This window comes from Theropithecus gelada, chromosome 10, assembly GCF_003255815.1.
Source record: "Theropithecus gelada isolate Dixy chromosome 10, Tgel_1.0, whole genome shotgun sequence".
NCBI classification, from domain to species: Eukaryota; Metazoa; Chordata; class Mammalia; order Primates; family Cercopithecidae; genus Theropithecus; species Theropithecus gelada.
The window spans coordinates 55,998,726-56,019,948 of record NC_037678.1 but is presented as its reverse complement, the minus strand read 5'-3'; the positions used below and the strand labels follow the sequence as shown (position 1 = coordinate 56,019,948).

Sequence of the window (21,223 nt, the reverse complement as noted above, 5' to 3'; positions counted from 1 at the left end):
CTGGTTCATCAACCACTTAAAGAGGCAGTGACATCTAAGGCCATATAAAGGGTCCCCACAAGGGAACTGTAGGGAACAAAGGAGTGGTTTGTATTGAATTATCACTAAGAAGAGCATGTAAGGCACAGCAGGTAGAAAGAAGTACAGACTCTTGCCTGTAATCCCAGCGCTTTAGGAGGCCCAAGCTGGTGGATCGCTTGAGTCTAGGAGTTTGAGACCAGCCTGGGTGACATAGTGAAACCCCATCTCTACTAAAAATATAAAAATTAGCCAGGTGTGGTGGCAGGAGCTGGTAGTCCCAGCCTTCTGGGAGGCTGAGACAGGAGGATGGCTTAAGCCTGGGAGGTGGAGATTGCAGTGAGCCGAGATTGTGCCACTGCACTCCAGCTTGGGTGACAGAGCAAGACCCTATCACACACACACACAAGTACAGACTTGACATTCTGGCTTTGTAGCAGCTATGTGCCCTTAGGCAAGTCACCTAACCCTGCTGAGCTTCTGTTTCTTCACCTGTCAAATAGGGATGCAAATAACAGCTACCTCTCTGGTTGTCGTAGGCCTTACATGGGACAAGCCTGACAGGCTCCTAGCATGGCCCCTAGCACACGGTAAGAGCTAAGCATTCAATAAAACACCTTCCTCATCAGGCTTAGCACCATCATGGGCGGTTACATCCCAGGGGCTCTCCCTGTTATCTCTCCCTGCCTTCCATTCAATTGTGCATGTTGGGGTTCAGACAGGAAGAGGATACTTTGTGAAGCTCAAGCTTCAGAGCCTCTCCCAAGCCTTGTACCGAATCTCGTATTTGTAAATCTGTATTCATTTTCTTAAAGAGACCCCCTCAAGTATATGCTCCAGGCCCCATAACCCTTGGATCTGCTCTTGCGTTCATGCTCTTGCTAGAGAACAGAGCAGAGAGAAGCTATCGGGACCCCTGCTGAGAATAGAGACCCTGTGTTTTGTCTCTTCTTGCCAGAGAGCTCTGCCTAGGGCCTTGCAGACAGCAACCAGTCAAGGCTCAGCCACCTACACTTCCACCAAAGATGTTTCACAAAGCCTTACTCAGCCTCTCACATCAATCCCAGAAGCTAGCGGTGTAATTGCTCCAGTTTACGGGGAAGCAAAACCCAAAGAGGAAAGGAGATTGGTCCAGGACGTTAAGATCCACAGGTCAGAAAGTGGCCTGGGGTGGGCTGGTTTTTCAAAAGGTGACCTCATCTTTATTCTATCATTTATTGTGTTTTTCTCTTCCATGTCGAGAAACTCTAATAGCTTAGATAATTCCACACTATTGAACTTGCTATGTGTTAGCCCTGGGTCTCCTTGGAACCACCTGGTGTCACCTTCTTACTGCATGTGCCCACGGAGGGCTCCTTCTTCCAGGAGAACCTCCCTGGTCTCAGCTGATCGGTGCTGGGTAATGCACCCTAAATTATACCTCCTCTTTACTTTTATTTTTGTGAACATTTAATATCTTACTGAGAGATGGTGAAGCAACTTCCTGGAGGTAGAAGCCTTATCTTAGAAGCCCAGTGCCCTCTCATGATGCCCTGGCTGGGGTGGGCACAGGTGAAGGACCCAAAAGGGACCTGTGGTACCATCTCCTTCCAGCCCCTACTAGTGTTGATTTCAGTTATGACTCCTGAACTCCACCTGCGGTCTTTGATCTTCTAGGTGTTACTTCCTCGGGGAGACTGAAAACAGCTAGGGTTCTGGATTCCAACAAGCCAGGGACTGAATACCGACACAGTCAGTTGCTGTGTGACTCTGAGCAAGTCACTTTCTCTCTCTGAGCCTTGGTTTTCTCCTCTGGAAAATGGGTCAAATAATCTTTCCCCTCTGAGAGGCATTGAAATGATTAAATAAAGTGATAAGCAAACGGCAAATCCTCACCCCTAGTAAGCACTCATGAATCTTACTGTCCTCATCATGTAAGGACCTGGTGCAGAAAAAGACCAGCCACTGCTTATTAGACATTTATTCTGTACCAGGTTTAGTTACAAGAGATTTACACATATTGCCCTATTAGTGGGCATTACCATTTCTCCCGTTTTTACACATGAGTAAACTGAAGTTCAGAGAGGTTAAGTGACTTGCCCCAGGTCAAACAGCTTGGCACACAGTAAGTGTTCACTGTGATTGTCAAGTGAAATGTGCAACACAGCACCAAGCACAGAATTAGACCTCAGGAAAGAAAGAATTCTGTTAGGCACAGTGGCTTACGCCTGTAATCCCAGCATATGGGAGACCAAAGTGGGAGAATCGCTTGATTCCAGGAGATCGAGACCAGCCTGGACAACATAGTGAGACCCTATCTCTATTTAAAAAAAAAAAAATTAGCTGGGCATGCACCTGTAGTTCTAGCCACTAGGGAGGCTGCCGAAGGAGGATCGCTTGAGTCCAGAAGTTGGAGGCTGCAGTGAGCTATGATCACACCACCGCACTCCAGCCTGGGTGACAGGTGAGAACCTGTCACTGAAACGAAACGAAATTATTCCCAAGGAAGTGAGACCCAGAAGGCAGAGTGGGACTCAAGCTCTAAAGAGCAGCTGGGAAGAGGGAAGAGGCGTTAGGAGCGTTCACAGCGGTCCGCAGCAGGTGCAAGGGAGGGAGGTCGAGGGGGTCTACTGGAGCCTGTCTACGCTGGGACCTCAGCGGTCTCCCAACTTGGAGGCTTGGGAGAAGATCCCGCCTGTGGCGGACCGGGGGCGCACTGGCGGAGGAGGCGTTACCTTGGGCGGGAGGGCGAAGACCACCGGCAGCAGCGCGAGCGGCGTGAACAGCAGCACCAGCAGCCGCCGCGCGCTCCACACCTTCTTGGCCGCTGCCGCCAGCGCCGCCATCAGCGCGATCTCCGGGCAGAGCGGGCCGGCCCGGGACTGCCCCGCCTGGCCCCGGCGCCGGCTTAAAGCCTGGGGGAGGGTCGGGGAGGGGACTGCGCTGGGGAACCCGCCCTCTCCCTGCTCCTCCTGGAGGAAAAGGGTGGTGCCTGCGCCCCTGGGACCGGGTGAAAGAGGCCTGGGAACGTTGGAGAAAGGTAGGCACGAGAACTAGCAACCGGGACCCTAGCCGCAGGGCAGCGTGGCCTTGGATCTCAGCCTCTCGGCTTCCCAGCAATGTGGCCTGGGGCAGCTGGCTTATCCTCTCCTCGCCTCTGTTTACCCGCTTGTGAGATGGCTGAGGATGACAAGGCGAGGATTAAGGTGCGTACTCCTTTTAGCTGGGTTCAAATCCTGGCACTGCCACTTACTGCGTGGCCTTGAACAACAGCCTCTGAGCCTGAAAGTGGAGTGGTGATAATAATAGTCTACACCATGGAATACTATGCAGCCACCAAAAAGAAGGACATCATGATTTTTGCAGGAACATGGATGGAGCTGGAGGCCATTATCCTTAGCAGACTAACACAGGAACAGAAAACCAAATACCTCATGTTTTCACTCATAAGCGGGAACTAAATGATGAGAACACATGGACACACAGAGGGGAGCAACTGACACTGAAGCCTTTCGGAGGCTGGAGGATGGCAGAAGACAGAGGATCAGGAAAAATAACTAATGGGCACTAGGCTTAATACCTGGATGATGAAATAATCTGTACAACAAATCCCCACGACACAAGTTCACCTATACAACAAACCTGCACCTGTACCCCTGAACTTAAAATAAAAGTTAAATTTAAAAAAATAGTCTACACCAGACAAGAAGGTTGTTAGGAAGTTTAAATGAGAACACAGGTAATGTGATGAGTGCAGTGTCTGGCAGAGCATGTGCTCAATGGGAGTTACTGCTGTTGATGAGTTATTCTTTTTTTTTTTTTTTTTTTTTTTTTTTTTGAGATGGAGTCTCACTCTGTCACCCACGCTGGGGTGCAGTGGAGCGATCTCGGCTCCCTGCAAGCTCTGCCTCCCAGGTTCAAGCAATTCTTCTGCCTCAGCCTCCTGAGTAGCTGGGATTACAGGCGTGTGCCACCATGTCGAGCTAATTTTTTTTTTTTTTTTTTTTGTATTTTTAGTAGAGACAGGGTTTCACCATTTTTGGTCAGGCTGGTCTTGAACTCCTGGCCTCATGATCCACCCACCTCAGCCTCCCAGAGTTCTGGGATCACAGGTGTGAGTCACCATACCCAGCTGAGTTATTTATTTATTTTTTTAAGGTGGGTGAGTCACTTCTATTCACTTCTATTTACTCTCAGGTAACCATACAGGAGTGCAACTTCTGGGTTGCCCAGTATTTGCAATGCTTAGCTTTTTAAGACACTGTCAACCTGTCTTCCAAAGTGATTGTACTATTTTGCATTTCCATCAACAATGTATGAATCATCCAATTTCTCCACATCTTTGCCAACATTTGGTGTTGTCACTGTTTGTTTTATTTTAACCATTCTGACGGGGATGTAGTGATAGCTTGTGGTTTTAATTTATATTTCCCTAACGGCTAGTGATGTTTAACATCTTTTCACATGTGAATTTGCCATCTCTATATCCTCTTTGGTGAACTATCTTTTCCTGTCATTTGCCCATTTTCTACTTGTATTATTTGGTATTTTACTGTTAAGTTTTGAGGGTTCTTTGCAAATTCTAGATGTCCTTTGTCAGTCATGTTGTTTGCAAATATTTCTCCTCATCTGTAGTTTGTCTTTTCAGCCTCTTAACTATATATCACCAAGCAAACATTTCTAATTTTGATGTAGTTAAATTTATCAAATTGTTCCTTTGGATCATCGGGTTAAGCTCTCTGCATAGCCTTAGATCCCAAAGAGTTTCTCATGTGTTTAGTTTGTTTTGTTCTCACAGAGATGTCCAAGGGAGAGAATACACTTTCTCAGTTTCTGTTTCTGGTTGGGCCAGTAAAGCCCCTTCCTCATCCCTCTTTTCCACTCATCACTAGAAACAGAAACTAAAAACCATGGCTTCAGGCTGCTAAAAGCCTAAAACAAATAAACAAACAAAAAAAGAACAACAACAACAAAATAAGGCAGGTTGGACAAGTTTGTCAGAAGTTTTACAGTTTTGAGGCCGGGCACGGTGGCTCACGCCTGTAATCCCAGCACTTTGGGAGGCCGAGGGGGGATCACGAGGTCAGGAGATGGAGACCATCCTGGCTAACATGGTGAAACCCCGTCTCTACCAAAAATACAAAAAATTAGCCAGGTGTGGTGGCGGGCACCTGTAGTCCCAGCCACTTGGGAGACTGAGGCAGGAGAATGGCATGAACCCAGGAGGCAGAGCTTGCAGTGAGCCAGGATAGTGCCACTGCACTCCAGCCTGGGTGACAGAGACAGACTCCATCTCAAAAAAAAAAAAAAAAAAAAAAAGAAATCGTTTTACAGTTTTGAAACACTGTATTCATTACAAAATAACTTCATTCCCTCCTCCCACAGCCTGTGGAAACCATCATTCTGCTTTCTGTCTCTAAATTTCATGAATCTGGATAACTCATACAAGTGGTATCATAGAATATTTATCCTTTTGTGACTAGCTTTGTGTCCTTAAGGCTCATCCATGTTGTAGCATGTGTCATAATTCCTTTTTAAGGCTGAATAATATTCCATTGTATGGATATACCATATCTGTTTATCCATTCATTTGTTGATAGACATTGGGTTGTTTCTACCTTTTGGCTATTGTGAGTAATGCAGCTATAAACATGGGTGTACAAAGAGTATCTGTCTGAGTCCCTGCTTTCAGTTCTTTTGGGTATATACCCAGAAGTGGAATTGCTGGATCATAAGGTAATTCTGTGCTTTTAAAAAATTATTATTGAGAAATGGCCATACTGTTTTTCACAAAGGCTGCACTTTTTTACATTCGCACAAACAGTACGCAAGGCGTCCGGTTTCACCACATCCTCACCAACACTTATTTTCTGTGATTTTTTAAATAATAGCCATCCTAATAGGTGTGAAGTGGTATCTCATTGTGATTTTGTTGTACGTTTCTCTAATGATTATTGATGTTGAACATCTTTCCATGTGTTTACTGGTCATCTATATCTTGTTTGGAGAAATGTCTATCCAGGGCCTTGGTCCGTTTTTTTAGCGTTTTGTTTTTTTGTGATTTGCATGGCTTTTTTTAGTAATTGTTCTAGGTATTACATTGTATGTACATAACTTATAAGTTATAATCCACTGGTATTGCCATTTTACCAGTTCCAGTGATGTATAGAAACCTTACTTCATGCCCCTTTGCCTTACCCAGTTTAAAACACTGCTTTCAATATTTTCTCTACATACATTTTCTAAATGTATGGTTCTATCACATCAAAGTTTTAACATTTGCTTCAACTATCAGATATAATTTTTTTTTTTTTTTTTTGACGTGGAGTTTTGCTCTTGTTGCCCAGACTGGAATGCAATGGCGCCATCTCAGCTCACTGCAACATCTGCCTCCTGGGTTCAAGTGATTCTCCTGCCTCAGCCTCCTGAGTAGCTGGGATTACAGGCACCCACCATCATGCCCAGCTAATTTTTTGTACTTTTAGTAGAGACGGGGTTATACCATGTCAGCCAGGCTTGTCTCAAACTCCTGACCTCAGGTGATCAACCAGCCTAGGCCTCCCAAATTGTTGGGATTATAGGCATGAGCCACCACACCTGGCCAAGAACTTCCTTTAATCATTCTTTCAGACTAGGTCTGCCAGCAACAAATTCTCTTAGTTTTCCATCATCTGAGAAGGTCTTGATTACTCCTTGGTTCTTATTTCAGTGGATATAGAATTCTGTTATTTTCTTTCAGTACTTGAGAAATGTTATGTACCTACTTTCTGGCCTCCATAGTCTCTGGTGAAAACTCTGATATCATTTGAATTATTTCTTCTCCATAGGTAAGGTTCATTTCTCTTTCTCTTGAAAAAATCTTTTTCAAGATTTTTTTTTTTTTGTCTTTTGTTTTGAGAAGTTTGGCCATGATATGTCTTGGTGTGGATTTATTTGGTTTAATACTAGTAATATTTGGAGTTCACTCAGCTTCTTAGTTCTGTAGATTTATACATATACATGTGTATATATACACACACACACACACATGTATATACACACATACACACACGTATATATATACACACATATGTGTATATATATGTATACACACATATACAGAAATAATGGCTGAAAACGTCCCAAATTTGGCTATATATGTGTGTGTGTAGGTATATACATATGTGTATATATACACACATATACAGCCATATATATACATACATATGTACATACATACACACACACACACACACATATATATATGGCCAAATTTGGGAAGTTTTCAGCCATTATTTTTTTGAATAATTGTATGCCCCACCCTCTTTTTCATCTCCTTCCATAATTCCGGTGACACATCCCAGTGACACAGATGTTAGATATTTTGCTGTAATTCCCCCATCCCTGCAGCTCTATTTACCTTTTCAGTCTATTCTCTCTCTGTTGTTCACACTGGGTAATTTCCATTGTTCCACGTCCCAGTTCACTGATCCTTCTGCCCTCTCCATATGCTGTCGAACGCATCCGTTGTATAATATTTCTCAGTTATACAATTTTCATTTGATTCTTCTTTGTGTCTTCTATTACTTTGCTAAGTCTTCGGGATCTTTGCTGAGGTTTTCTACTTTTTTCATTTGTTTCCAATGTGACACCATCACTGTCATCTTGACATTAAGCATCAAAAGTCAGTTTGACCAGCCTGGTCAATATAGCAAAACCTCATCTCTACTAAAAAACACAACAACAACAACAACAACAAAAAACTTTTGAGAAAAAGTTTGAAAAAAAACTTTTGTCATGATCCGAGACATCATCAGAGGGCACTGAGCTTGTAAGATAAGGCTTCTACCTCCAGGAAGTAGCTGGGTGGGATGGCATGCTTGTAATCCCAGCTACTCAGGAGGCTGAGGCATGAAAATCATTTGAACCCGGGAGGCAGAAGTTACAGTGAGCCAAGATCGCACTACTGCATTCCAGCCTGGATGACAGAGTGCGACACTGTCTCAAAAAATAAAAAAAGGCAGTTTAAGACCTTCCACTTATACAAGTGACTTTCGTTTGGGACCTGGACATTTTGGGTAATGTATTACAAGATTTGGGCTCTTATTAAACCTTCTGTTTTTACTGACTTCTTTCAGTGCTCTTGCAAAGGAAATGGGGACGTCACCTCATTACCACCAGATGAAAGTAGAAGTCCAGTTCCCCACCTCATCCTCCATTAGTATCTGAGGTGGGGGGAGGTGTTAGACCATTTTTGCATTGCTATAAAGAAATATGTGAGGCTGAGTAATTCATAAAGAAAAGAGGTTTAATTAGCTCATCGTTCTGCAAGGCTGTACAAGAAGCATGGCGCTGTCATCTGCTTGGCTTCTGGGAAGGCCTCGGGGAGATTTTGCTCGTGGCAGAAGGCAAAGCAGGAGCAGGCATGTCACATGACCAGAGCAGGAGCAAGGCGGTGGGTGGGGGAAGATGGGGGGGACGGTGCCACACACTTTTAAACAACCAGATTTCCTGAGAACTCACTCACATCTCAAGGACAGCACCAAGTTATGAGGGATCCAACCCATGACCCAAACACCTCCCACCAGGCCCCACCTCCAACATTGGGGATTATATTTCAACATGAGATTTGGACAGGACAAACATCGAAACCATCTCAGGGGGGTTCATTACTGCTGGGGAATGCTGGGAGTTCTAGCTCCCATCAGCCCTCTCCTGATACCTCCCTGGCTGGAGGAGTAGGAGTGCCTTGTTTTTGTTCCCCATGTGGCTTCCATTGACACTGAAGGAGGGTGGTGTCCTTGTTACTGCTGGGTGGTAGTTGCTTTGGAATACTGATACATGCAACACTATAGATAAATATCAAAAAAAATTATGCTATATGAAAGAAGCTGAACACACAAAAAAACTACATTCTGCATAATTATATTTGTATGAAGAGTTAAAAGAGGCAAACCTTAGTTATAGAAATCAGTGATTGCTAAGCAATGGGGGTTAAAAGACAGGATCAGTTGGAAACAGCATGAGGAAATGTATAGGGTGATAGATGTATTCTGTTGACTGTGGTGGTGGTAATACAGTCGTATATAATTATTAAATTCCATCAAACTGATCATTTAAAATGGGTGAATTTTATTATATATAATTATACCTCAATAAAGCCAGAACAGAAGTGCATTGAGGCCAGCTGCGGTGGCTCACACCTGTAATCCCAGTATGTTGGGAGGCCAAGGCAGGAGGACCACTTGAGCTCAGGAGTTCGAGACCAGCCTGGGTAACACAGTGAGATCCTGTCTCTAAATTTTTTCATAAAAATTGTTTTTAAAAAGTGATTGAGTATATTTAATGATAGAAAATATTCATTGGGTCAAGTTGGCTGATCGTGTTTTTCAAATTTAGATTCTTAAAATCTCCAATTTAATTGTGGATATGTCTATTTCTCACTTTAGTTCTGTCAGTTTTCACTTCATAGATTTTGAAGCTCTGTTGTTAAATGTGTACACACTTAGGATTGTTATGTCTTATTGGTGGATTCACCTTTCTATCATTCTAAAATCTCCCTCTTTATCACCATAGATGCCCTTTGTGTTGAAGTCCACTTTATCTGATATTTAAATAGCCACAGTAGCTTTTTTTGTTTTTTGGTTTTTTTTGAGACGGAGTCTCGCTGTGTCGCCCAGGCTGGAGTGCAGTGGCCGGATCTCAGCTCATTGCAAGCTCCGCCTCCCGGGTTTTTACGCCATTCTCCTGCCTCAGCCTCCCGAGTAGCTGGGACTACAGGCGCCCACCACCTTGCCCGGCTAGTTTTTTGTATTTTTTAGTAGAGACGGGGTTTCACCGTGTTAGCCAGGATGGTCTCGAACTCCTGACCTCGTGATCCGCCCGTCTCGGCCTCCCAAAGTGCTGGGATTACAGGCTTGAGCCACCGCGCCCGGCCGCCACAGTAGCTTTCTTATGCTCAATGTTTGTATTATATATCTTTTCCACTTTTTTTAACTGTCAACCTGTTTCTATATGTACAATGTGTTTGTTGTATTCAGTGTATTGATGAACTCTGCTTTTTTATCTAGTCTAACATTCTCTGATACTTTAATTGGAGTGTCTAATCAATTTACATTTAATGTAATTATCTGGTTGGATTTAAGTGTCTCATTTTGCTATTTGTTTTCTATTTATCTTGTTTGTTCTTTGTTACGCTCTTCCTTCTTTCTTTTGTATCAATTGATTATATTTTGGTGTATTTTATTTTATTTCCTCTATTAATTTTTTAGTTCTTTTGTTTTATTATTTTAGTGATTTCTCTAGAGATTATGATATGCATCTTTATCACAGTCTACCTTCAAATAATGATATATTATTTTAGGAACAACATAAGAGCCATACAATAATGGTGGTCAAGTATAGTTGCTCATGCCTGTAATCCCAGCAATCTGGGAGGCTGAGGAGGGTGTCGCTTGAGTCCAGGAGTTCTAGACCAGCCTGGCCAACATGGTGAAACCCCATCTCTACAAAAAATACAAAACTTAGCCGATTGTGGTAGCAGGCACCTGTAGTCCCAGCTGCTTGGGCGGCTGAGGTGGGTGGGAGGATAGCATGAGCCTGGGAGGTGGAGGTTGCAGTGAGCTGAGATCATAGCACTGCACTCCAGCCTGGGTAACAGAGTGAGACACTGCCTTAAAAAAAAAAAAAGAAAAGAAAAGAAAAAAGAAAGAAGAAAGAAAGCCTTACAATAATGGAAATAATGTAAAAAATTCCATTTACCACCTTCTTCTCTTCCTTTTTACTTTTATTGTCTTTTTAAATCTGTGTATTCCATAAACCCAAGCATGTGCTGAAGATAACTCGTGCTAGCTTATGAAAAATGACTGTTACTCTTTCAGAAAATTTGTGAGCCAGCTGTAGAACTGATGGTAGTATGAAATCACCCATAGCAAGACTATTTACACCATGAAATTAATAAAATTCATAAATAAGGGCTTTTTTTCCAACAGCCAATTGTTAAACATTTACCAGAACGCCAGTTTGAATTGCACAATATATTGTTTTAATTTTTTAAACAATCAATAGTCTTTAAAAGACATGTATAAATTATATAAATAAAAGATAAATGTACTTCAAAAAGTATTTCGTATTTTCCCAAATACTTACCCTATCTCTTCATTTCTTCCTCCAGATCCAGGATCATTTCTCTTTCAGGTGCTAGCATTCCTTTTACCATTTTTTATAGTGCTGGTTTGTTGAAAGGAAATTCTCTCAGCTTCTGTTTATCTGAAAGTATCTTTATTTTAGCCTTTGTTTTTGAAGTTACTTTCACTGGATATAGAAGTCAAGACTGACAATTTTTTTTTCTTTCAGCACTTAAAGATCTCATTCCACTGTGTTCAAGTTTATATTGTTTTTGGTAAGAAATTAGCCACCATTCATATCATTGTTCCTCTGTAAGTAATGTCTTTTTTTTACTCCGGCTACTTGTAAGATCTCTTTATCTTTCATTTTTCAGCAGTTTGGCTGAAACGCTTAGGTGTAGTGTATCCCTTATATTTATTTACCTGGAATTTGCTGAGCTGCTTGGATCCGTGCACTGATGTCTTTGATCAATTTTGGTATATTTCCAGTCATGATCTCTTCAAATACCTCTTTTGCCCCATTCTCTCTCTCCTTTCCTTCTAGAATCCTGGTAACATTTATGTTAGAGCATTTGGTATCATCTTACAAATTTCAGACTCTTTGTTCTCTATTTTTTTTTTTCACTTTTTCTTCTCTACGTGTTTCAAACAGGCGTTTTCTATTACCTGTCTTTACAGATTCCTGTCTTTGGTGTGCCCAGTCTCTTATAGGTCTAAGTCTTCATTTCTGATGTTGTATTTTTCATCTCCAAAATTTTCACTAGTTCTTTTAATAGTTTATAAGTCTCTGCGGAAGTTTTCCATTTGTTTATGCATGTTGTTCTTTAGATTCCTTCATTTTTAGCATTTTTGTTGTAGATTTTTTAAGTCTCTGGGAATTCCAAAATCTAGGCCAAATCTGAATCTGCTTCTATTAATCTGCTTTTATCATTGTCTGTGTGTTTGCTAATCTTTGAATGTATTGTTGACATTTTTGTAAGAAAGAACAGTAGAGAATGAAGTAAATAATATTTACCTCCAGAAGGGGGTACTCCCCTTTTTGGGTAAAATTGATAGAGTATGGAGTTAACCAGTTTTACCTGCAGTATGGAGTTAATTGGTTTTACCTATAGTATGGAGGTTAACTAGTCTTACCTATGGTTGAACTGGGTTTCAGCTTTGGTGCAGTTTTAGTTTGTTTCAGTTCATCACTGGCTCCAAATGTTTTGAGGGTAGATTTAGAACTTTTACTTCAGCAGGATCTGAGACCTGAGCACCGGTGAGATTTTAGGAATCTGCCTTTGCTTCCCAGAAGAGTTGCCCAATTTGGAAATGTTGGGAGTTCTCTCTCTTGTGTAGAGCCAAGTTACCATGGGGCTTTTTGGTCATTGGTGCGTTATCTTTGTTCTCAAATCCTGCCCCCCACTTCCTGCACCTGGGAGGATTTTTTCAGCCTAGTTGTTCATCTGGCCTTTGGAGGGGGTTCTACACATTTTGAAGGCCTGGAATGACTGGTAGGGGTGTCTTTTCACTATGAGCTTCTGATAGTCAAAAGCCAGGCATGCCTGGGAGGGGAGGGAATCTCTCAATTCTTCCACCTCAGGTTTTCTCTCTGTTCTCCTGACCTGCTCCCCTGTGCCTACTTTTGAGAGAGTCTTACACTTAAGAGAGGCCCTCTTGCTCTCAGGGGAATCCTTCTTAGCCCTCCTCTTATCACCTGTTTTGGCATAATATCCCCGCACTTGATAAATCCCATGGAAAGACTTGGTGGGCAGATTCAGACCTATTCGGTGGGTAGAATTCATCTCCATTATAATCTACAGAGAAGCTCTCATGTTATTGCAAATTTAGCTAGTTTCTTCCTGCCCATCCATGGCAGGCTCCTCTTTCTCCAGCAGTTGTGCTGGGATTCGGAGCAGCTAGAGTCTCTTCTACCCATGATGATCTTGGCATTTCCTCTTGGAGGTTAGCACCTTTAGGTTTCTTTGTGTCCTTAGCTTTCCATGAAGTTTTTAAAACTATGATTTTATAGCTAATAAAGCCTATTTTGATGGGGTGGTGTTAGAGTGGAAGCAACAGTCTCTTATCATTTCCTATACTAGAACCAGAAGTGGAACTCTTTCCAAAAAAATAGTAATAAAAACATGTTTCTAATAATGCCATCAGTCATTGTCGTAGTCTATCAAAACACCAGAACCATTGGGTCATTTCTGCCTATCATGAGAAACTTAAAGAATATTTCATTTGGGGGAAAAACTCAGGTCTTTCAAGATTAAACTCCACATAAAATATAGAGACTTATGGGTACCTGATATAGCAGAGGAAAATGATATTACAAAAAGGAAGGAAGCACCTGCTATAGCAGGGCAAAGTTATATTACCAAAAGGAACTAAGCACACTGCTCAAACACTCTGGATCATTCAAGATGAACCTGAATCATCCTGAAATATACAACAAGATCCAAAATGTTCTGATCAGAAGTCAGCCAGTTTGGTAACTCAGCTCCTATAGGCATAGCATGTTTGAGACAGCACTCTTTTGCTTTTGAGTCTGGGTGAGATTACAAATGCCAATTAATAATTTTTTCTTTGTTGTTGTACCTAAGAAGGGGTAAAAATTACAACCTTGCAAAGTTCTGAAAATATACATAAGAAACAAAGTAAATTCTATGAGTTCAGCACTTTTGTAACTGACCTTGGTATAAAGATATGAATTTATAAGTCTTATCAGCAATGAATTTGTGTATATTTGATCTGCTGCTTAATATGCTTGAACCATTTGAAATAATCTGCTTGGGGGCCGGGCACGGTGGCTCACACCTGTAATCCCAGCACTTTGGGAGGCTGAGGTAGGATTGCTTGAGACCAGGAGTTTGATATCAGCCTGGGCAACATAGTGAGATATCATCGCTATTTTAAAAAATAAAATAAAATAAAAAAAGAATCATCTTAGCTGGGTGCAGTGGCTCACACCTGTAATTTCAGCACTCTGGGAGGCCGAGGCAGGAGGATCGTTTGAGCTCAGGAGTTTGAGACCAGCCCAGGCAACATAATGAGACCCTGTCGCTACAAAAAAAAAAAAAAATTAGCAGGGCATGGTGGTGCATGCCTGTGGTCTCAGCTACTTGAGAGGCTGAAGTGGGAGGATTGATTAAGCCCTGGAGGTGAGGGCTACAGCGAGCTATAATTGTGCCACTATACTCCAGCCTGGGTGACAGATCGAGACCCTGTCAAAAAAAAAAAAAAAAAAAGAAGGTGGGGGGGGGCTTTACTAAGATTTGTAATTGCAGTCTATGTTGTACAAGGGAATTTAATCAAGTTTGTGATCTATGTCAAATGCAAGGAATGTTGGCTTTCCAGCTTATTTACTCATGAATAATAACGGCCACACTCACTACATGTTTACTCTAGTTCAGGTCCTATTCTAAGAGCTTTACATGATTTAATTCATTGAACATTTAAATAACCCTATGAAATAGGTTCTGTTATATTCCCATTTTGCAGAGGAGGAAACTGAGGTACAGGGAAATTGAGTAACTTATCCAAGGACACACAGCTGTTGAGTGGGGATTCAAACCCATTCACTGCAGTCCCCATGCAAAACCAACACTACACCGTAATAACTCTAGTAGAGGTGTCTATTAGATCTGTGCAATATGACTTTAATACTGAGCATTGAACAAAGTAAAGTAGCAGTGAGTATTCTCCATGCACCAAATCCCTGAAAGTATTAATATTAAAGGAGTTGTCAACAATTTGAGTGTATTAATTCAAGAGGCTATTTCCCAATACTCATTCCCCTCAGATAACAAGGGTGCTACCTACACTTCTTTCAACTTCTAGCACGTGGTTCTCAACCCCGGCTGCACATTGGAATCACCTGAGGAGCATTAACAGTGCTGATGCTCCATCCTCAGAGAGTCTGATTTCATTGTCTAGGATGTGGCTTGGCCATCAGGATTTTTTTTAAGCTCCAAGCAGATTCTAAAGGGTAGCTTGGATTCAGAACCACCGTCCCTAAAAATCTAATTCATGCTTTGCCAGATTCTGGTGAAACCTGGGAAATGTGAACTGGCTTTTTATCATATCACGTCTAAAGGCTGAAGCCACCCTCCTGAGTTAGTACAGAATCTTGACACCCAACAGCTCTGGGGCCTGGGCATGGTCTATGCTAGATGCCTTGTCAATGTTTACTTAACTATTAATAATATTTGAATACCTACCAGACTTGGTTTTGCTCATTAGTAAACTTGGGATTAATGAGACATACCTTTCATCATGTGTTTTATTCAATACTTGCTATATGGCAACTATACACCAGGCTGTATATACAGTAATGAATAAGACTAAAAAATTAAAATCCCTGACCTCATGGAACTTACATGATGGCAGATGCAAATAATAAACAAATAAATGAGTAAAATGTATTATAATCAAAAGATGAAAATATGACAAATCTGGGAAGAAAAAAGCAGCAGCAAAGGGAAGTTGACAGTGATGCTTTGGAGGTGCTCTTGTAGATAAGGTGGTCAGGGAAGCTGTCCACGAAGAGGACTGTAAGTTAAACTGAGACCTAAAGAAAGTGAACAAATGAACTTCTGGGTATGCAAAGGAAGCATTCCAGGAAGAAGGAGAAGTCAAATGCAATGGCTTTGAGGCAGCAGCCAACATGACAGGTCTTAGCATCATCAAGGAACTGGAGTGCAGAGACAGGGTCACAGCCAGCCAGCAAGGACTCAAACTAGGATCCCGAAAGCCCAAGTAAGGACTTTCACACTCAGTGACCAGGGCAGCCATTGTAGAGATTTGAGAAGAATGGCATATTCTGCTTTCTTTTTTTTTAAAAAGTCAGTGTTACTGAGATACAGTTCATATAGCATATAATTCACCTATTTAAAAGTGAGTATGTCAATTAGCCAGGCATGGGGGCATGTGCCTGTGGTCCCAGCTACTTGGGAGGCTAAGACAGGAGGATCACTTGAGCCCAGGATGTCAAGGCTGCAGTGAGTGGTGTTTGCATCACTGCACTCCAGCCTGGGCAATACAGCAAGTACTGTCTCAAAAAAAAAAAAAATGTGTAATGTAATGATTTTTCAGGACACTGACAATGCAACCATCACTACAATTAATTTAAAACATTTTCATCACCCCAAAGGGAAACCTCATGCCCACTAACAACGGTCACTCCCTATCTCCCCGCAACCTCCCCAGTCTCAGGCAACTACTAAGATACTTCCTGTCTGTATAGATTTGCCTATTCTGGACATTTCATATAAATGGAATCATATTAAATGTGGTCCTTTTGTGTCTGGCTTCGCTGACTTAACATAATGCTTTCAAGATTCATCTCTGTCATAGCGTGCATTGGTACTACATTTCTTTTTATTGCTGAATAATATTGTATGGGTGTATCCTACTTTATTATTCATTCATCAGTTAATACACATTTGGACTGTTTGAACTTTCTGGCTATTATGAATAATGCTGCCTTGACCATTACTGTACAAGTTTTTGGACATGTTTATATTTTTCTTAGGTACATACCTAGGAGTGAAATTTCTGGGTTATATGGTAAGTAACTCTATGTCTAAACTTTTGAGGAACTGCCCGGCTGTTTTCCAAGGTGTCTGCACTATTTCACAATCCCACCAGCAGTGTATGAAGATTCCAGTTACTCTACATTTTCCCAGCACTTGTCATTATTTACCTTTTTAACGATAGCCATCCTAGTACATGTGTTTTGTTTTGTTTTTTTTTTCCAAAGATACCTCAGGCTAAGACGATGGTGGCTTGGACCAGATTAGTAACAGCAGAGGTGGTAGGAAAGAATTCAATTCTGGATATACTTTGCCAGCAGAGCTGGCAGGTCTTGCTGAAACTCTGATGAGGCTATGAGAGAGAGGAACTGGTACTGGGATCAAATATGAGATGGTGGGATATTTCTCAAAGTGTGAGAGGAATACTAGTGAGGAAACACAGATAATTTCATGTCAGACATTTAAATAACATTGAATCACAGAAAGTGAAAGTTATCCTGTGTAACTTTTCTTTAACTCCTCATTATACCATGGAGAGAGTCTCAGTTGGGTGTCAGTATCCCTTTAAGACCTCATCACCTATAAATCTTCTTTTGTAACAGACAGAAAAGGGTTTGGAGTCAGAAACATTGGCCTCTTGCTGAGCCAGGCAATATCGTTTTACTTTTATTTTGTTTATTCTTATAATTACTTTTGGCTTAAAGAGAGTGATTTTTGGTGTTTTTTTTTGTTTGTTTGTTGTTGTTGTTGTTGTTGTTGTTGTTGCTTTGAGACAGGGTCTCATTCTGTTACCCAGGCTGGAGTGCAGTTGCGTGATCATGGCTCACTGCAGCCTTGACTTCCCTGGCTTAAGCAATCCTCCCACTTCAGCATCCTGAGTAGCTGGAACTACAGGCACACACCACCATACCTGGCTAATTTTTTAATTTTTTGTAGAGATAGGGCCTTGCTATGTTGCCCAGGTTGGTCTCGAACTCCTGGGCTCAAGCAACCCTCCTGCCTCGGCCTCTCAAAATGTTGTGATTATAGGCATGAGCCACCACACCTGTCTGAGATTTTTGTTTTTTATTAAAGCCTATGACTTTTTTAAAAAGCTCTCCGTTTAATTTAAATCTATTTAAGTTTACAATGTAAAGCAACTCAAAGAAAAATGCCAAGTAACTTGGAGTGCAGGGAGTACATGGCAATGGCAAAATTCTGAAAATTTGAGGCCAAAATCTGAAATTTGGGAGACCACAAGATAGCAAGAGAAAAACCCAGGAAGGGGTGTGGCACTCACTTCCTATCCAGATCATGCTGATGCCGTTCCTATAAACCCTGAGGGCAAGTTATTTCCCAATGGACCCATTCCAAGCTATGATGAAACTGTCTTCCATGACCTTTCAGGTTGGGACTTGATCCTGAGCCAGCCCAATAACCGGCTTCATCAAAGGCTCCAGACAACATTGTATAGAGGGACAAAGGCCCTCCAGAGAACACTTTGGACCTTCAAGGTCTGGGCATGGGAGTACTCTAAACCGGAAAAGCTGTTTCTAGAGAACTGGACTCATTGACATCAAAGGAACTCTGGTCCATGCCCCAAAGTCTAAGTAGAGGCAGCTGAGACCAGGGCATATTTTACTGGTGGGCCTGGGTTGGGTTCCCTGTTTCAGAACCAGCTAAGATATTAAGAGTACAATATTTGGCATTAGAGCAGAGGTTTCAATCTGGTGGCTTAAATGTAGTCATCATCATAACAATATTAATATTAGTGAGCACATATACTCCACTTATTATTTGCCAGGCTCCGTTTTCAGTACTTTACCTGTCTTAACTCATTCCATCCTTATAAAATCCATCTGTATTACCTATGTGAATCTGTCACCCCTGCATTAGACAAAGCTACATTCAAATTCTGGCTGGGCCACTTGCTTGTTGCTGGGCAGGGGAAACTGAGTTTCCTCATCTGAAACGAGAACTATAATGTGCACAGGCATATCTCGTCTCATTGTGTTTTACAGATATTGCATTTTTGTGACAACCCTACAGTGAGCAATTCTCCTGGCATCATTTTTCCAACAGCATGTGCTCACTTCATGTTTCTAGGTCACATTTTGGTAATCCTTGCACAATTTCAAACTTTTTTTAAAATCTTATCTGTTATGGTGATCTGTCATCAGTGATCTTTGAAGTTACTATTATAATTGTTTTGAGGTGCCATGAACTGTGCCCACATAAGATGGCAAACTTAGTGGATAAATGTTGTATGTGTTCTGCTTGCTCCACCGACTGGCTGTTCCCCAATCTCTCTCCCTCTCCTCAAGCCCCCCTATTCTCTGAGATACAATACTATTGAAATTAGTCCAACTAATAATCCTTCAATGGCCTCAAAGTATTCAAATGAAAGAAAGAGTCATATGTCTCTCACTTTAAAATCAAAAGCTAGAAATGATTACGCTTAGTGAGGAAGGCACGTCAAAAGTCAACGCAGGCCAAAAACTAGGCCTCTTGTGCCAAACAGTCAACTTGTGAGTGTAAAGGAAAAGTTCTGGAAGGAAATTAAAAGTGCTACTCCAGTGAAAACATGGATGATAAGAAAGCAAAACAGCCTTATTGCTGATATGGAGAAAGTTTTAATAGTCTAACATAGAAGATTAAACCAGCCACAACATTCCCAAGCCAAAGCCTAATCCAGAGAAAGACCCTAACTCTCTTTAATTCTATGAAGACTGAGGGAGACGAGGAAGCTGCAGAAGAAAAGTTTGAAGTTAGCTGAGTACATGAGGTTTAAGGAAAGAAGCCATCTGCATAACATAAAAGTGCGAAGTGAAAGAGCAAGTGATGAAGTAGAAGCTACACCAAGTTAACCAGAAGATCAAGCTAAGGTCACTGATGAAGATGACTACACTGAACAACAGATTTTCAACATAGATGAAATACTCTTCTATTGGAAGAAGATGCCATCTAGGACTTTTATAGCCAGAGAGAAGTCAATGCCTGGCTTCAAAGCTTCAAAGGACAAGTTGACTCTCTGGTTAGGGCCTAATGCAGCTGGTAACTCTAAGTTGAAGATTTGCTCATTTACCATTCTGAAAATCTTAAGGCCCATAAGAATTATGCTAAATCTATGCTGCTTATGCTCTATAAATGGAGCAACAAAGTCTAGATGACAGTACATCTGTTTACAGCATGTTTTACTGAATATTTTAAGCCTACTGTTGAGATATACTGTTCAGTAGACTGTGGAAGGGAATTCTTAAAGAACTTCCACAGTCAATGAATGGCTTGACCAACATTAATTTTCATTCCTTACTAGGTATGTCCATTGGACAGATAAGGAAACTGAGACTCAGAGGAATTAAGACATTCGTCCCAGGTCACACAGCTGGTGCATGATAGAGCTGAAATTCCAATGATACACACTGCTACTCCCATATCCCCACACAAATACTGAGCTCTTTTTCTTGTTGGAGTCATCAGAAGATCAAGAAGTTATTATGTTGAGTGAAGGAATATAACACATGGCCTGAAATCCAGAGACACACTTCAGCTAAAGGAGAAATCTTGTGTTCCACCCCCCTCCCCCGACCCCCTGCCTCACTTAACTTCCTTTTAAAGATTGTCAGAGATAGGTCAAGCCCTTTAATCAAGGCATCCTATACCATTAATTGAGCACTTACTATGCCCCAGACACTATGCTCAGTGCTTCCTCAGCTTTTCTCATTTTATTTTTACAACCACCCTTCCAGATGGGTGTGATTACCTTCATTACAGAGGAAGAGACTAAAACTCAGAGATGTGTCTTCTGACTCCAAAGTCTGTGTTGCTAACCCTCAACTAGACTGTTCCCAAGCCTGCCATCGTGCCCACCTTAGGGCAAAGTTAGAAAAACCCCAGGTTGATGGGAGTTATTGGCAAGATACCACATAAGCTGGGTGGGTCTGACCACTGGCAACCAAGGCAAATTAGAGAATGTGACTCAAGGTACTCATAATTTTATTGTACTACCATTTGTATAAATAATAAATACCATTTTTGAGGGACAATGCCTACAATTTATAAAATTGTTTTCTAAGCACTATGCTAAGAACATTATACAGACATTTCCTGATTGTTGATGGTTAGACTTAGAATTTTTCAACTTTACAATGGATTTACTGAGAGTATTAAGTGCTTTTTTAACTTAAGATATTTTCAACTTACAATGGGTTTATTGAGGGGTAACACTATTGTAAGTTAAGAAGTATCTGTATAGAAATACATACAAAACTTCATACTGCCCAGTGTGTAAAGACATAAAAAAAAATACATGCATACTTAACAATGCAGATGGATAAATAAAAAATTGGTTACCTTGCTTGTCTCCTAGAAGGTGCACTGGGAGGCTTGGGAGGCTGGTAGAGCAGGGATCACTCATATGCAGCTTCCTTTGGACCTTAGTGCCACTTCCCTGGAATACATGACCACCTTTAAAAACAATTCTCAGGCTTCTCTACAGTTGGTGTATCTATATGATTAAGATCTGGCCAATGGGAAGTTAGTAGAAGTTGTTATGTGGGACATTTAGGACTGTGTCTTTAAAGGAGCATACCCTTTTTCCTTTCCTCTCCCTTCTTCCTTCCTGAC

General features: G+C 41.5%; 1 protein-coding gene across 4 annotated transcripts in view; it reads right to left on the bottom strand.

Annotated features, from left to right (window-relative positions):
• The window catches only part of SLC13A3 (solute carrier family 13 member 3), a 128,288-nt gene that overhangs the window by 88,582 nt on the left and 18,483 nt on the right, over positions 1-21,223 (bottom strand). Inside the window, exon 1 of one of the 4 annotated variants that reach the window (XM_025399169.1) lies at positions 2,733-2,883. The exons of 1 other annotated variant lie outside the window; for it this stretch is intronic. Coding sequence is in view for 2 of the 3 variants with exons in the window: in XM_025399167.1 (XP_025254952.1) it covers positions 2,733-2,843 (111 nt within the window). In the remaining variant the exon portion in view is untranslated. Of the gene's footprint in view, positions 1-2,732; positions 2,884-21,223 lie in introns of those variants that run through there. 2 more of the 4 variants (XM_025399167.1, XM_025399168.1) reach the window with 2 other exon arrangements.